Source organism: Lutra lutra, chromosome 12 (assembly GCF_902655055.1).
Source record: "Lutra lutra chromosome 12, mLutLut1.2, whole genome shotgun sequence".
NCBI classification, from domain to species: Eukaryota; Metazoa; Chordata; class Mammalia; order Carnivora; family Mustelidae; genus Lutra; species Lutra lutra.
Window position 1 is genome coordinate 47,626,751 of NC_062289.1, and position 18,720 is coordinate 47,645,470.

Genomic DNA, 18,720 nt, shown 5'->3' on the forward strand with positions numbered 1-18,720 from the left:
ATCAGTTTACTGGCTGTGTCTTTTAAATGGGAACGGGGTTTGGAAGAATTAAAACTACAAAAGGTTGATGGATGATGGAGTTTCAATCTAAATAATTATGTCAGAACATATCAATTTGCCTACTAAATTTAATCTCTTTTTTTTTTCCTAACTAAATGAAGTGGTTGCAGGATTTGAATGTTTTCACATCAACAGCTTTAATGAGGTTAAGTTTGCTAATGCCTAGGGAGTTTTATTGACTTAAAGACCTGTAAACGTAGAGATTTTGGATCTTTCGATCCCTAATCCTATTTTATGATGGTACATTAAAAAACTTGAGCTCTTCCATGTTTGGTTGAAGACATTGCCAGAATTTATTGACATTTGCTTTACCAGTGCTACTTCTGTTTTGTTTTTTTAATGTATAGAGTGACAATCATAAACATAATTTTCAGATCTGTGAACTTTGCAAAAATAACATCCACCAGAGCATCTAAATAACATTAAAACTGTTTGGGTAAATAAAGTTTACATATCTGCAGCCAGAATCATGTTAAACAAGTGAAAAAAAAAAAACCCGAAACTGCTAAATATTTCAACTTTTAGTCAGTATTCCCTCTATGAAAAGAAGTCCTTTCCTATTTATCCTCAAAATAAGGTAAATGATAAAACGTAGAAGGACTTAGAAAGCATACCAATCTTTCCTAGGATTATTATGGTAATTTTAAGACATTGTTAATGGAAGCTACAGGTAAAATAAAAGCATACTAAGTCATATATCATTAAAGTTTTTTTTGAAAAAAATGTTTCTTTGGTATAGTTTTCAGTTTTTCATGTTATCAACTTCAACTGTACCTTTTATTTTATTCACTTGAATATCATGCTCTTATGTTAACTTTAAAACCATTAATTTTTTGCAACTTCTAGATTTTTATAGCACCTGAAGTCGGGGAGAGTTACAGCAGTGTTTAGCACTTTCATGTTTTGTAGGTTATAAACATGTTTCTGTCCAACAGAATTTGAATGCTAATTCTGTGAATCTTGACTCTGTCTCAACTCCTGAAGTTTGGTCCAAAAATAGGTTAAAATCTGAAATGAGCTGTGAAGTATGTTAAATTGTAGCTTGTGGTAGACTGGCTCCAGAATGCCTTTGATCATTGGATTCTTAAATTGTAAGGATATTCTGGGACCTATTTGTGAAATGAAACCTATTCTAGATGTTTATAGACTTTCTAAAGGGAATTAGGAACTCTAGGGTTAGAATACTCTAAAACCATCTGAATTGGCGTAAAACTAACCTTATTTCCTCAGCATGGTTTTGGACAAGACATTACGGGGGGGGGGGGGGGGGGGAATGTCCACACTGAAAAAAGTGGCCAGGTTATATGATGTTTTTGGTCTCATCTTATCTCCACCCAAAACGAGGACCTCCAAAAATGGAAAATGGCTTTTCGCTTATCTCTCTGTCACTGCCCTGAGGTTAGGTCTCCAGAGAGAAAAGTATAAGACAAACCATAGAAATACTGGCCTTATGGTTGTTGCCTTAATGACAACTTGAAAACATTTCAAATATAAAATTAGGAAGACAAATTCAAGCACAGTGTTGGTGTAGAAATGCTGCCCAATACGATAGCTAGTAGACACATTTGGCTATTCAGACATAGAATTAAAAATTCAGCTCCTTTTAACTGAACACAGTTCAAATGCTCAGTAGTCACATGTGGCTACCACTTTGGACAGTATAGTGTAGAATGCTTCTGTCGTTGTAGAGCATACTATGGGACAACTGGGATAGGCTCTTAGATTCAGGGTGGCACAAGGAAAGTGAGGGTTTCATTTCTTGATGATATCTTGATTCTATAGGATCTGAAGTCTGTTAAAAGGATTTAATGAGCAGAAGATGCTAAATTTTAGTCATGAGAAAGTGATATCATACTTTCCTGATTTAAAGGTAAATGATGCCTATTATTAAAATGAATGTGCGGGAAGATGAATGTACATCAACATGTACAGCCCTATATTTATAGGGCTGATAAATATAAGATTGGTACATTCAATACAAGAATGAGATGGGTTTATATATATTGATATATCTAAGATTTATGGTTAAGTGAAAAGGGCAAGGTAGAAAATGATGTATCTAATATGCTACTATTTGGGAGAAGAAGCAGGGTCTTACACACACATTTGTGTAGGCTTAGGTCATCCCTGGCAAGATGAGAAATTATTAACAGTAGTTGCTTTGAGGCTGGTAAAGGGGGAAATAGGGACTCTACGACTGATAGGTGAGAGAGAACTGCCTTTTTCTCTCTATATCCTTTCATTTAATTTTTTTTTATTTTGTGTAAATATCTACTGCAAAATAGCACATTAGGAAGATTACAGAGGAGGGCCATAATGATCCCCAGGTACCAAGAAGAATGAATGTGCTACATATTGACTTAGATTGAGGGGAGATGGATTTGGCTGGAGGTAGGGAGCCTTGGAGGTGAGCCTTGGGGCACCAGTACTCACAATCCTGGCTGTTTTCTGCAAAGAGGAATGTCATCAGAGTTCTATAGTATATTCTCTAAAAAGTTTCTGTACAATAAAGTGAATGCATTTTATGTCTTAAGTTTGACATGTTCTGACAAATGTATATACCCTTTGTAACCACCACTTCTCTCAAGATAGAGACATTTTCATCACCTCAGAAAGTTCCCTAGGGCCTCTTCCCTGGCAGTGCACTTCACCTCTATCTCCAGCAACCACTGATCTGCTTTCTATCCTTATAGATATCACCTTTGCCTGTTCTAGAATTGTGTGGAATTGGAATCATACTGTATGTGCTCATTGGAACCTGTCTTCTTTCATTCACTATGTTGTATCTGTAGTTTGTCCCTTTGAATTGCTTGAGTAGAGGCAGTCTGCTTCTGTTCTTAATTAACCAAATGTGGGTTGTAGCAAATAGCCTGGAATTTATGACCTCTCCCCTACCCCATTCAGTCCTCCTGAGCCCTTGATAATACATATTTGAGCTGTTTTTCTAGGCCAGGGATAATAAAGTGGTTTAACATCAACTTAAACACAAGAGCCAGTATCTGGGTGGGCAGAAGTAGGAGCAGGAGGCCTGCGTTGGGAACGTGCTCAGCTGCTCACCTGGGTGCCTTCTGCCCTCTAGGCCCTGAGTCTGTGGATGCCACTCTGCTCTTGAGTTCTGTGCCCAGATAACTTTGGTTTAAAATATTGTCATGCTTGGGCATTAGGTCATTGCTTAAGAGTTGTTTATGTGGAATAAAAAAAAAAATTAAAACCTAAAAACAATGCCTAACATAAGGTGAATGGCTTAGAAGTTAAGAATGGGACACCATGCTGGGCTTTGCAAAGAACTCCTGAACAGTAACCTTTCTAAATAGATTTCTAGGTTTACCTAATATAACCGGTAGCTGCTAAGGGAGAAATTATAGCAAATTGGAGGATGTGAACATATCATTTGTATTCTTTCCATTCATTTTACCTTCAAAACCACACCAACTGTTTAGAAGAGAAGACACATTATACCTAATTATAAAGCAGAATGTGTAGATTTCAGATCTTCTCCAGCTGACCTAATACCTACCTTTTATTAAAATAAGTAAATCCTCCATCAAGGAAGCTCTCTTTTGTAACTGTCCTTCAGGTAAATATGTTAAGGGAAGAGGAATAGGATTCAGGTATTTGAGGGTGATGTTATGGAGAACGTTCTTGTCTTTATTACCCCAGGAGCCCTAGCCTGTTCATTACGGATTCTCAGGAGATGAAGCCAGTGCTTGCTTTTACGCATCCAGCTCACTTTCACCATAGAAAGGAAAAGAGAAGATGGTAGCATCGACTTGCATGTGGGCAGGAGGATTAACTATGTATAGAGTAGAAATGACAATTTTCTTTTAATAAATCATAAGTGATACATTTGGTTGCAATGCCTGTTTCAGGTCCTTCAGATCAACCTCTTTTCTGCTTTCAACCTATATTTATGGGCTGTGTCTGCAAAAGTGACCCAGGACGCCATTTCCCTTTCCGTGGTGTTTTAAAATGTGTAGTGTTAGGTATCTTCCCTCTTCAAAAAAAAAATAATTATTATTATATTTTTTATGTTGTTAGAGCTCTCAACACAGAGTAATGTAGATTTTAAAGAGAACATTTCCTGTCACTAATGTGGTACCATGAATAATCCTGCTGTGGTGGAGCTGAGCATCATAAGCACTGAAAATTTTATAAGGCGAAAAAGGAGAAAAGCCTGGTTACCTGTGCCCTTTGTCATGTCGGACTGATTTAGGAGGAGCAAAAATGTTTAGTGATGAGCCAGTTGGGATTAGGAGTACAAAGCGGGGAATTCATAAGGATAAACAGTACTCTGCCTACAACAATGTGATTCTGATATTAGACTCAAGGTTATCAGAATAGACATTTTTCATTGCCATAACCAACTGACTTCCCAATGATAATTTTCTTGATTATTCTTCCTACTTCTTGAAAGTAAAACTAACATCAAAATTACATTGTTAATATAATCAATGTGATTACCTGACTTTTCATTTTAGACTTCTAAATCTTGACTAAGATGGGATGGAACTTGTGTCATTAAACACTGGGGATCTAAAATTAAGCTTTGATTTACTAAGAAAATCCCCTTACTGGTCTGCTTATGTGGACTTAGATGGCTGAACGAAAATCAGCTGTGGTTTCTAAATACTATTACCATCGAGTTTTTTTAAAAAATATATTCTTAAGGAATGCATTTTATAATTCCCTAATGAATTTAATCAAGTCTACAAAAAGGATTAATTGGGAGAAATCTAACTCCTATGTATATGGAATAATGAGTTCTCAGAAACCGTGAGTCCAGTTGTATATTGTGTACATGACAAATGTTGAATGTATTTACAATTTAGAAAGATTTATTTTTTAAATCTGTATTTGATTAAATGCAATATTCAATTTCTAAGGAAATTTTCTCTCATGCTTTTCTCTCTGTTAAGATGTATCTTAATTATTGTGGTATATCAACATATGAACTAGAAGTTTTGAAAGAAACAGTAAAGCATATGTACTTTAAAAATCCTTTATTAATAAGTTTTAATTTCGCTTTTTGTTTTTGTTTTCCCAGAAAGCACAGACATGCCAACAGAAACTAGATAGGGAAATTTCTACCTTTCTGAAAATGATTAAGGAGTGTGACATGGCTAAAGGTAAAAAAAAAAAAAAAAAAAAAAAGGGGGTCTAACTACCAAATAACACCTGCTATTTAACACAACCCGTTATCCTAGATGTTGATCCTTTGTAGTTTTGTTTGCTATACATGTAGGTAATTTTCAGTTTTGAATTCAAAATTATGTTGGATAAGACTATTTAGCAGTTTTTAAAAAGCTACTTAAAATTTCTACTCATGGGGGAGACTTGGTTTGTAGATTAATATTTTATTCTTTAAAGAAAAAGTTAAAGTTAACATTTTGGGCCTATAAATTCATTTTGCCTGCGTAATGAGACTCCTACTTATGAATTCAGAAGACTTGAATTTTAAACTGTCTTGGGTTTGAATTCTTGTTCTGCCACTTACCAGCTGTTACTTTGAACAGTACGTGTAACTTCTCTGAGCCTGTTTCCCCATATGTAAATGAAGGGGTTGGTTGTTCTCAGGTATTAGCCTTTTATGATTCTATGAATGTCTACATGACCTTTAGTGTCTAATGTTAATCTGCCTTTCAGTGGTAACTTTTTATTTCTTCAGTCTCCACTGATTATGAATCATCAAGAGTTGACTATAAATATTCCAGAAATCAAAATAACATATAATACAAAATCAAAAATCCAATAAAAAAATTATATAGCTAGAAAAAAGTATTACTTTGTAAATTAAAAACTGTGTTTCTTAAACTGTAGACTCTTCATCATTGCTTTAGATTTCAACTATGATGGGTTTGTAAATAATTTCACTGAAATTTAATTGATTCAGTTGTCTATGAGTTTAACTATCAGTTTTAATCACAAACTAGTTTCCCTCTATGGACTTCTCAGTTTACATATGCCCAGGGAATGCAAAGAAAAGCTAATATTAGAATAAACTGAACACAGGTATTTTATATCTGTCCAGATGGACCTTGGGCATCCCTTTGTCAGTTCCATAAACATTTATTTGTATTAACGATGATAGCTTTGAGAAGGATAGCAGTTAAGTCATTTTGATTATTGTGGGCTGGAATATTATATTACTTAGTACTCTTCATCCTCAGTGAACTTTTTAAATAAGAGCAGCTTCATTAGATATAATTCACAATCTAAAATGTATCCACGTGAAGTATACCCTTCAGTGATTTTTAATATACTTAGTGTTACGCACCTGTGACCCTCAAAGTGCTTTTAAAACACCATCTTCAAGAACCATCAAAAGTAAGAAGAGATACTGGGGCGCGTGGGTGGCTCAGTGGGTTAAGTCTCTGCCTTCGGCTCGGGTCACGATCTTAGGGTCCTGGGATTGAGTCCCGCATCGGGCTCCCTGTTCAGCTGGGAGCCTGCTTCCCCCTCTCTCTCTGCCTTCCTCTCTGCCTACTTGTGATCTCTGTCTGTCAAATAAATAAATAAAATCTTAAAAAAAAAGGTAAAAAGATACTAATGACATTCAAAAGATGTAGGAAATGTCCAGAGTTAGATGAAATATAAGAATTAATTCCTTTAACATGGAACAAAGAAAAATTACATCAGAACTACAACCAAATTAAGTTTTGTGTTTTTTTTTTAAACTTTGAGTGAGATCTTTGTTCAGATTATCTGTATGACCTGTCACTCATAATGATGGTATGCATCGTTTGCGTTTTTAGAGATACGCATAATATTCAATATTACAAAAGAGCTATTTCAGACAGTGCCCTCTGGAAAACTTTGAGAGGTCTGATGATGATCTGACAGTGGTATTTCATATATCTACAATGAAATTCAATAGATTTATACACAAACAACTGTAAACATTGTTTTCTGCAGGTGTAGATAGATTAATCTGCATATTATATAAATAGTAAATGGGGTTAAGATGATTTCGTGAGTGGAATTAAAGAGTTGAAGATAACTGTGTTACCTTAATGACGAGGGATTGTGCAGAGTAATCTTGCAACATGTGTTTTGTTGCTCATAGATAGTAGCTGATAAATACACATCCTGCTCCATACCATCTACACAGTTTGCCGATAACTTCTCAAAATGAAGAACCAGAGTGTTCCTGGATAAAATCTAGACCTTGTGGCTGTGATTGTTGTCTTACATTGTAATACAAAATTATGTGAACTTGAAGACTCCTCTCTTAACGTCTTATTCCAACTTCTCCCATACTGGTTTGGCTCGGTGTCCCGTCAAATCCAGGTCACTGCAACAGCCTCTCCTGTGGTCTTCCTGCCTTCTGGGACTCTATGCGTTCCATCCCTAAAGGGAATCCAAGCTTTTTAGGAACTCCTACATCTCAGATTCTGTGAAAATACTGCATTATTCCTTCTAGATTAATTTTAGAATAGTACTTTTTTGATCATAAAATTTTTTCCCATTGGGGGAAAAAAAAGTTTCATGGGTCTTTGAAATTATAGAATAAAATACAGACTGTTTATCTTGTCATTTCAGAACTGTCAGAACCCAATCACAAACGCATTTTTCAGTTTATTTACACTTACAGATATTCCTCAACTTAATAATGGGGTTATGTCCTGATAAGCCCATTGTAAATTGAAAATCTCATAAGTCGAAAATGCATTTAATATATCTGACCTACAGAACATCATAACTTAGCCTAGCCTGCCTTAAACATGCTCTGTACACATCCATTAGCCAACAGTTGGGGAAAATCATCCATTTTTTTTTTAAAGAATGTATGTATGTATGTATGTATTTATTTATTTATTTTGGAGAGCACACAAGCATGTGCTCTCCTGTGAGCACAAGTGTGCGGGGTGGGGAGAGGAACAGAGTGGGAGGGTGAGGGAAAGGGAGAGAATCCCAAGCTGACTCCATGGTGAGCACAGAGCCGGATGTGGGGCTGGATCCCATGACCCTGAGATAAAGACCTGAGGCAGAACCAAGAGTCTGACGCTTAACCAGCTGAGCCACCCAGGTGCCCCCAAAGCCAGTTTTATATTAAAGTGTTAAATGTCGTGTAATTTATCAACTCCTATACTGAAAGTGAAAACAGAATGTCTGAGTACAGAACAGTGGTTTACTTTGGTGATGGTGTGGCTGACTGGAAGCTGTGGCTCCTGCCCCACATCACGAGATGTCCTCATACTGCATACTGCTGACCTAGACAAAGAGCAAAATTCAGAATTTGAAATATGGTTCCTACCGAACTTGTTTTGTGTTCATAGCATCATTCAAAATTCTAAGTCAAACCACTCTAAGTCCGGGACCATCTATATTCATTCTATTTTGGTCCAAAATATCCTCTATTTAAATAGTACTTTATTTCCTTAAACCTAATTTCTGTTTGGATGAATGCCCAAATTTATGCATCTGGCATTGGCAACAAACCTGTCCTTCAAGGTTCAGTGAATGCAGTGCTAAAACCTCTACCATTTTATCCTTATCAAGGGCATGATTACAAACACAAAGAAAATTAACCAAACTAATACAACTTTTTGAAGATTTCCTAAAGGCCAGTAGTCTGTTCTTCCATAAAACCCTAAATTTACTTGTATGTAGTAACCAGTTTTTGGCTGTTATGAATAATGTATTGTACACTTAAATTTGATCACATCACTTTATAACCATAAGATTCTTAGAAGTGGAATTAATGGATGAAAGCATATTAACATATGTGTACCTATTGCTACATTGCTAAATTACTTTCTAAAAAGGATATACCTTATATGCCAACTTTAATGGATAACACTTTATTGCATGTTACTAAATGCAGATAGAGAATCCCTGGCTAAAGAAATTGGAATGATTTCAGTTATTTAAACTAAAAAAAAAATCTTAAAGGAAAAGCACATTGTTCAACCTACTTAAAACTCTGCTCAAAAATCTCAGCTTTGAGTAACACACTTCCCGCCTCCTTCACTGTTCTCACCGAGGCCCAGACCATCATTGTCTTTCACACAGGGTTGAAACAGCCTCCTAACTAACTGGCCCCTCACATTCCACCCTTGCCCTTCCAGTTGCTGCCCCAAGGACCCTTCTAAAACATCAGCATATAATGTTCTTTGCTCAAAACATCTGGTAGATTCCACGTTATCTCACTAAGAATAAAAAACAAAGTCCTTCTAATGACCCACAAACTCTTCCATTTCTATTTGGCTTCCCTCTTCTCATCTCCTAATTACCCCTGGTTGCTCCTCTTCCAGCCTCACTGGCCTTCTGGCTGCTCCTCGGAGAGGCTGGACTTTTTCCTGCCTCAGCCTGGGCTGAGCTGGCCCGCTGCCTGGAAGTCTTTTCTCCAGGATACTCACATCCTCACCTGCCCAGATCTTAACTCAAAGAGAACCTTCTGGCTACAGACTACAAACTCCATTACTGGGGCTTACTTGCGCTCAAATTTCTGATTGGACTCAGCAAAAGGGAGACCCTGTCAGGGGACTGGTGGAGAGGGTGAGAGCAGGCAGGCATTTCCCTCCCTCCCTCCACCTGGGCTGTGTGGAGTGTAACAGCCCTTGGCTGAAGCCCCCCACCTGTGATTCCAGCTTCTGCTGGCCTTAGCAACACTGTCCTGTCCTTTGCCTCTCTGTTCCAGGGTGGCAACTGTCCTGCATTGCCAGTCTGTTAGTTCACTTATCTCCCCCCTCTACCCCACCTTGTGTGTCATCTTTTTTACAAGAAGTTTTCAGGTGCCACTTCAGTTTGCCAGCCAGTTCCTTTCAGGACCGGACCCTTACATCATCCTGTCCAAACTTGCAACTCCCCTCGACACTTGCTATTTCCCTACCTTGCTTTGTTTTTTCTCTGTCATTTACCAAATTTCATTTTCTATATATTATATATAAAAATATATAGAAAATGAAATTTGATAAATTTATAATATATCAACTACTGTGTATATATATAATACATATATAATATGTATCACTATCAACCACTATGTGTACATATTTATATATGTATATATATTTATATATTTATATATTTATTTATATATTTATTTATATATATATTTATATATATATTTATATATTTATATATATTTATATTATATATATTTATATAAATATACATATTTATATATGTACACATAGTGGTTGATAGTCTGCCTCTCCTTTTAGCATATAAACTCCATCAAGGCAAGAATTTCTGTTTTGTCAGTTGTCTTCAGCACCTTAACAGTGCATGGCACCCATGGGCACTTGACATATACAGTTGATCCTTGAACAACAAGGGTTTGAACTGTATGGGTCCACTTATATGTGGCTTTTTTTTTTTAAATAAATACAGCACAGTACTGTGAATATAATTCCTGTTTCTTATGATTTTCTTAACACTTTTTCTCTAGAATATTTGTTATTGTAAGGCTTCCAGTCAACAGTAGGTGCTTGCTTAGTAGTTAGGTTTCAGGGGGATCAAGGATTATATATGGATTTTGAATTGCAAAGCAGTCGCTGCCCCACCTTCCATGTTGTTCAGGGGTCAACTATGTAAGTTTTGAGTGAATAAAATGAATGACCTACTTATCTAGCTTATAAATTTATAAATCCCTTCTTTTGAACTTGGAAATAAGTACTAAATTTGTTTTGTCGAGTTAGTGTATAGATTCTACACCGAACCTGCCATGGGTTGGCCACGAAGCCAGTGGTGGATACAGACAGAGCCTCTTGCCTTTCTGGAGTTCCCCTTGATCACAGTTCTGCTATAGTCTTCTCAGGACTGATGGTTTCTATACTATCTGAAAATAATAGTTGTAGATATTTTAGGTTGTTTGCTTTATTGCACATTATATTTAGCAATAAAAATATTGTTCAAGATCCAACTCAAATTCCAGCTCTTCTCAGACTCTACCCCATTACTCCATCCCATAATGATTATTCCTTTCTCTGAATTATTTAATGTTTTTAAATGCATGATTTGCTGTCTACATCTTAAAACATCCTTGATACCTTTTTTCATTTAACTCATACTATAGCTCACTTAACACACGCCGTTTTGAACTTTATATTCTCCGTTGCAGCTAGTGCAGAGTATATAGATATAGACAGAATGGTTTAGTAGTAGTAGTTCAGTGGGTGATTGTTCATGCTACTTATTTTAATTTGAATAGCCAAAATTTCTATTCTTCTATAGGGACCTATTTTTTTTTTCAAATTACAGTTTTATGTAAAAGTTTTTAGAAGATTGGTTGATTTTTATATGCAGATATCTTTTTCTCCTGTTTGGAGGAGAGATTACTCATTTTCTTGAGGCATTTATATAATTACGATTAGGTGTAAAAGTCTGTTTTTAAAATGCATCTTTGGGGATGCCTGGGTTGCTCAGTGGGTTAAGCCTCGGCCTTCGGCTCAGGTCATGATCCCAGGGTGCTGGGATTGAGTCCCACATTGGGCTCTCTGCTCAGTGGGAAGCCTGCTTCTCCTTCTGCCTGCCTCTCTGCCTACTTGTGATCTCTCTCTGTCTCTGATAAATAAATAAAATCTTAAAAAAAAAAAAAGTCTTTGCATGCAGGTTAGACCATGTCTCTTAGGTACATGGAGGCATTGCTGTTTTTTCAACAACAAAAAAACCCCAAACCGAAGAGAATGGCATTTGAATTTGGCCTTGAACAAAAGAGGTTTATGTGGAGAAACTTCTGAATATGAATAATTATTATTCCCAATATTCAGGGAAGAGGAAGCGTCTTAAAAAAAAAAAGGTTGGGGGGCACCTGGGTGGCTCAGCGGGTTAATCCTCTGCCTTCGGCTTAGGTCATGATCTCAGGGTCCTGGGATCGAGCCCCACATGGGGCTCTCTGCTCAGTGGGGCGCCTGCTTCCCTCTCCCTCTCGGCCTGCCTCTCTGCCTACTTGTGACCTCTCTCTCTCTCTCTCTGTGTCAAATAAATAAAATCTTTAAAAAAAAAAAAAAAAGGTTGGGAGGCAGTGAAGTAAAAGAGTATTTCTAGGAAAACAAGTATTTCCAGGAAAACAGTCTGGCTGAAACTGATTCAGTTTATAGACTGTCTTAAATGTCAGCTAATGAGTGTGCACTGTTTCCGTATTAGGGGAACAATGGTGGTCATCTGTAGTAGGTTTAGTTTGCCATTATAACAGGAAATAAGTATTTCCCCAATAGTTTTAAACATACCCAATTAAAAATTGTACATGTTATCATGAAAATGACAGATTGTGAGCTTTTTATATATGTCTCTAAGCTTTTTGCATAAGATCTTCTAGCATCTTTCCTGAGTTCAAAAATATTTATAGTACAAAAAATGACATTTTTCTTCAAAATTGTGTCCAATTCTTATAATAGGTCAAATATAGGGTTACATACTAGCCTTTTTACATTCGTTCATTACAACTCGGTCTCTAAATACTAAATGGCTAAGATATATTTGCAGTGATTCTCAGTTGGTAACTTTTCTAGGAGCCTTGCGGTTTTATTTTTTAAATAACAATATGCAAACATTCTCATACATGAAGCCTGGCTCCCGATGCATAGCCCTAGCGCTAGAGGGTCAGTTCTCATGCAGACCTCCTGCACAACTTGGTGTGAATTTCAGAATCATTCTTGAAGACCAGACTGTCAGAGAAATTAGGTAACTTTTGACTCTGTTTTGGACAAAAGAATTTGACACACTCTCAATAATGGGTTCTTAAAAGTCAATATATGTTTCTTGGAGTATCTTTTAAAAGGTTCTAGAATCAGTTTTACTTAAAATCTTGACGTTCATACAAATTTATTTTGACACATAATGTTTTATGCTAATCAACAGTATATAAAGTATTAAATATCTAAAACATAAAATTGTAGGTGGTTAGCATGTGATGGCATTTAATAAAAGAAATATATCCATGAATGACTGTTTTCCCATATTCTTACCATTTGTGCCATGAAAATTGGAAAATTACTAGATTACCCAGAGCATTTATGGAAGGGAGAGGCTGTGCCTGATTATTTTGGTACATCCCCTCACTGTACTCAGTCCACAACTCTGTGTGAGACATCTGTTGAGGTACTATTTAAGTCCTGTGGCATCTGGCATACGGTATTCTTTTCTGCTATTTAGCAACTAAGTAAAGAATAAATCTTCACAATGTGTATCAAAGATTCAAAATGAAAAAGTATGTAAAGTCAAATTTATTTTAGGATATAGTAGTTTTCAATTGTTTGGGTGTTAAGAATAGCTAACACTGGGAAACTGTATTCCATAAAAAGAAAAATATGATAAAATGACATTTGGTATTTATATCCAGATAATAATGAAAGGTTGTTCATACCTTCATTTGCTCTGACCTTTTCCTTTTGTTAACCCCCTTAGCCTAACGAGTTTTGAGAAGTAATTTTTCAAAGAAAAGGACTTTTCTTTGCTGGAATCACATTCCTATAGAAATTGTGGGAAATTAGAGAAAAGAATGAAGACTAATAATGACTAAATAATTTGTTACATGTTCTTCATAGATTTTATTTTCCTTTTCACTTCCCATTGAAAATGTTTTGTTTCTTGAAGAGACCCACTGTTTTATGGCCTGATAATTGCAAATTGCTGGCATTTGGATTGGATTGCTTTTTCTTATTGACCTTGTTTACCATGTTTTAAGAGCCCTGTTCTAAGTGAATCAGGATTATTTAAAAGACAGAGGGTGGGGGGCGCCTGGGTGGCTCAGTGGGTTAAGCCGCTGCCTTCGGCTCAGGTCATGATCTCAGGGTCCTGGGATCGAGTCCCATGTCCGGCTCTCTGCTCAGCAGGAAGCCTGCTTCCCTCTCTCTCTCTCTCTGCCTGCCTCTCCGTCTACTTGTGATCTCTCTCTGTCAAATAAATAAATAAAATCTTTAAAAAAAAAAAAAAGACAGAGGGTGGTATATATTTGTTTCTCTTCTTTTAAGTTATTTTTAGATGAAAAGCTTTCTTAATCTTATTTTTGTTTGATTGAAGAGACACATTTACGGGATCTTACTTTATAATTACTATAATTACTATATAATTAACACGAAGTCCAAAACTATATGAACTATGAGTATTTCTCCAGCCTTAATTTAGACAGATTATGACATTTTACTTCCTTTTTAAATGTGTGTGCATTTTGCCAGTTTTCTCTTGTCAGCATTCTAGCTTTTGTTTTGGGTGTTGTAGGTTTTTGTTTTTGTTTTGTAATGGGTAAGTGGATTAAGATTTCCTTAGGGAACTGGAGAAGGTGGTGATACTCTATTTCTTTGTTCCCAATTTATATTCTGAAAGATACTGGACCCCAGAGGGACACATTCGTAAGACTGAAAAGACCTATTCCATGCTAGACATTTATCCAGTAAGCACTAGAGAAAGTTGTGTTAATGCCACCTTTAGATAGGTTAGCCATCATGTCAACGACAGTATTATTTTTAGCTCTTTTTAGCACTTGGCTTTTGAATAAAATTACTTATCTAGCATAGACTATCATGAAAGGAAATGTTAATGAGCTGCTTTCCTTAAACATTACATTATCCCTATAATTTTTGTTTGTTTGTTTTTAGTTGTGATTCTTCTCCTTGCAGGATATAGGCCTTCCTAGGACAAGGCTTCATCTTTACTGTACCAGTTTATGCACCCTGCATACAGTATGTGCTAATAATATTGCTCAAGGAATATACTATATGCTTTGTTTAAGGCAGCCAGCTGGAAGGAAACATGAAGTCAGTAGACATAAAAATGTCTGTGGTGCCTGACTGGGTCAGTTGGTAGAGCATGCAACTCTTAATCTTGGGGGTCCTGAGTTCAAGCTCCATGGTGGGTATTTTCTTAAAAAAAAAAAAAAAAAAAAAAGGTAATTTAAAAATGCTTGTGGTCTTAAAATCCCACTAATTTTATTTATTTTTATTTATAGACATGCTTCCATCATTTCTTCAGAAAGCTGAAGTTGTCTCTGAAGCTTCTAGAGAAACTTGTGTAGCTTTGAGTGATTGCCTTAATCTCTTCACTAAACAAGAAGGGGTAGGTAGTTTGTAATTTAATTTTTCAATAATTTAGTGTCACATACTGGATCATTCAATAAATCTCTGCTTTCAAATTGACCAAAGGTAGGAGAAAATAGTCTTAATAAAGAAAATGAAGAGTTGATTTTCACTAAAATTTAGAACTCCTTCATTCTTGATTAAGCCAGATGATTCCGATGTAACTTGTGTTCAAATCTAATTTACTTATACAGCTGTATTTATCGACCATGGTTTAAAGTTCTTCTCAGAGTTCTTGTGGCATTTCAACAAGAGTGTTGTGAAAATATTGTGGAAACCAAAGGTTTTATATGAAAAACACATATTTTTCTTTAGAAAATAGAGAGCTATTATATTTACCCACGTGAGTTGAGCTCAGTGGATTAAATATCTTGCTCTCTCCCATTCACTTTTCTAAATATTAATAAGAGTGGTAAGTTTATCCATTAATAATTCTTTTTCTGAGGACTGAAAAGTTGTAAAGATGTGTTTTGGTTGTCTGCACTAGGGTTCTTGTTTTAATTTCTTCATGATGTTAAATGCAAGCTAAGCAGCCATAGGCTTTCTCTTCCGTTTTGTTAAATTCTCCATATATGTTCAGTCTTCAGCTTTTTAGAATAAGACACCAGATTTCTCATTCTGGTTACAATTTATTTGTACCTTTTAATTAGATATTAGGTTTTGGTAAAATAAGATGAAAATGGTTTTGTATGTTTCTCTCACATGTAAAGATCTAAAATTTTATTTTCTTGTGATTACAGTGGAAGCCCTGTGAATTCAGATAAAAAATTTTTTAAACACCAGCTTTGTTATGTACACCACAAATTCCATATTTTATTTGGAGAAAAAAATGTGAGTGATCTGAAATTCATTTAAAACAAACTTACAGAAAGTCTTTCAATAACTATCACAGGGAAACATAATTTTTCATTAAACATTTTAAATGGTTAATTCTCCCAGTACTGTTTGAAAGCATCCCCTCTCAGCATTTCTATTTTTGGTGATTTCATATTCTAGGTTATTTAAATGAGGCATGATTTAGTGATCTAAATAAATCTAAACAGCATTGTTCAACATTTCTGAAATGAACAAATTGTGGTGTCTAGTAATTCAGGTAATATTTAATACATTATAAAACTAAATCTCATTAATGTCTCTTATGTGGTACCTGATGAATGTATCAATAATGTCTCTGTTTTAGTTATGTATTGTTTCAAGGTAAATTCTAGATTAGAAGCAATTTAATTTCTGGAGAAAAGCCAGCCTATGCTAATTTTTAAACTGTTTGCTTAAAAATATAGTCTAGGTGGGGCGCCTGGGTGGCTCAGTGTTTGGTTAAAGCCTCTGCCTTCAGCTCAGGTCATGATCCCAGGATCCTGGGATCGAGTCCCGCATGGGGCTCTCTACTCAGCAGGGAGCCTGCTTCTCCATCTCTCTCTGCCTGCCTTTCTGCCTACTTGTGATCTCTGTCAAATAAATAAATACAATATTAAAAACAAAAACAAAACCAAAAAAATATATTCTAGGTAATTACCTCTCTGAAAATCCAGATGTGCAAGAGTATATTAACCTCAAGTTTAGACTAATCAGACTTTTAAATCTGTCGTGAGGATTAAATAACATAATGTAAGCAAAATACTTAGCATAGATCCTGATACATAGTAAGCCCTTTTGAGTAAAAATCAACAGTTACTATAGGATGCGATCTAATTAACACTTGTGACCCCTTTTCTCTGATGGCATTTTGTAGCTTTTGTGTCTTTAGCTATTTAACTCATTTTGGGAGGAGGTGGTATTATCTAAAGAAAATTTGAGTGTTTGTAGAATGATTGTGTTTTTTTCGTCCTTACTATGTATTATTCAAGTGTCAAAGGGCTACTAAAGTTCTCTGAACCTTGGTATTTCCATCTTTCAAATAAAGGAGACCATACTGTAAGTCATTAACAGGCACTGGTCTGAAAGTCTAATGGACCTTTTTGAAATCTTAAGTCTTTTTCCTAACCAACCATGGGCAAGTTTCTGTAAAATGAAAATGTATAAACAGCTCAGTGTCAGATGTGGGGGTCAAATGTATATAGATGAATAAGAACTGTGTGGCACACGGTACTCATTTAGGAAATGGCATTTATTGCTTCAAATTTGCAAAGTACCTTTAAGATTCTTTTCCAGTAATGCTATAAAATAGCAATTCTGTGAGGTTCTTTGGATTTCTTTCTGGGAAATAGGATTGTAGACAATGGAAAGGGCCCCCAAGTATTTAAAAGACAAATGGCATCATTGAAGGTAGTTTTTCATATGGCCAAGACCTACAACATAGGAATTTAATAGTGTACTTGAGGTCATCACAGCATAACTAGGTATTGTAATGCTTTATTTATCTGGAATCATAAACTGTATTTCTGCTATCTAGAAACTTGTTAAAAGAGCAGTCATAAGCTTTGAACTCAGAGACCTGGGTCTAATTCCATGTTCTGCTCCTTAATCTCTTTGCCACAGTTTTCATATACAATTACCTTTTCAAAGTGGCAATCAACCAAAAAAGAGTGTTTTGAAAAGTATGTATGATCATCTTGGCAAAAAACCTTGTGTGCTACCTGGTATGTAACGAGGATCCAGTAGATCTAAGTGATCCCAGCCCCTGTTGCCACAAAACTATTTTTATTCTAATATTTGTGATGACAGTTTTTTTTTTAAGATTTTATTTATTTGACAAAGAGAAAGATCACAAGTAGACAGAGAGGCAGTCAGAGAGAGGGGGAAGCAGGCTTCCCGCCGAGCAGAGAGCCCAATACAGGGTTCAATCCCAGGACCCCAAGATCACGACCCGAGCCAAAGGCAGAGGCTTAACCCACTGAGCCAACCAGGCACCCCTGTGATGACAGTTCTTTTAAATGTTATGCATTTACATCTTATACTGAATTTTTAACACTTAATTTTATCTTTTCTGGGGGCCTCAGCATTGTCCTTTTGTCCATGTTGTATGTTCATAATTACTCTGATTCTTAATGCCGAGATGCCTTCAGAGGATAATGTTTATAGAACTCTGTAATTTGACTAAATTGCCCAGTCCTGCTAATGCTCTTGAATTCACTTTGCTCTTCATGGGTTTTAAAATTTTTTTCTCTTGATTTTTAGCTTGGCTGTGTGCCTGTCTATAGCAGTGGAATACTGATCCCTTCTGGTTTACTCCTTTCTAACGTTGTTTATGAAAAAAGAAAACCAGATTACCAGACTTGGTCAAATTCTGTCCACAGTAAGAGCAAGCTGGCTCTGGATGAGAAACTTAGGGGTTTACAATGAGGACAGGCCTTAGTGCCTGGATTTGGGGCTTTCTATTTCTACGGTATGTGAGTGTTCTTTGTTTATTTTGGGATGCTCTGATATGACCCAGATACTCAAGGTTTCCATAGACCTCTATAAATGGGGTGCGTTATGTAGGCATATTTTACTTGTAAATAACACTGTGTTATTGAAAAAAACCTGCAAAATATAAAGCAAGCTGTAAAGCTTGTGATTGATTTACTAAAAGGAAACTTATTAGGTGTTTTTATAATATAGGGGAGACATTAGAGATTGTGAATACCATAATTTGTATTTAACCTTGTTTGAGAGTTCTATTCAAAAGGCTAATGGGGTGCCTGGCTGGCTCAGTTGGTAGAGCATG

At 35.9% G+C, this 18,720-nt stretch overlaps 1 protein-coding gene across 1 annotated transcript in view; it reads left to right on the top strand.

Annotated features, from left to right (window-relative positions):
- The window catches only part of OSBPL1A (oxysterol binding protein like 1A), a 237,375-nt gene that overhangs the window by 97,219 nt on the left and 121,436 nt on the right, over positions 1–18,720 (top strand). The window contains exons 14-15 of the mRNA XM_047696489.1: positions 5,105–5,186; positions 14,951–15,057. Of these exons, the coding sequence (XP_047552445.1) occupies positions 5,105–5,186; positions 14,951–15,057 (189 nt within the window). The remainder of the gene's footprint in view (positions 1–5,104; positions 5,187–14,950; positions 15,058–18,720) is intronic.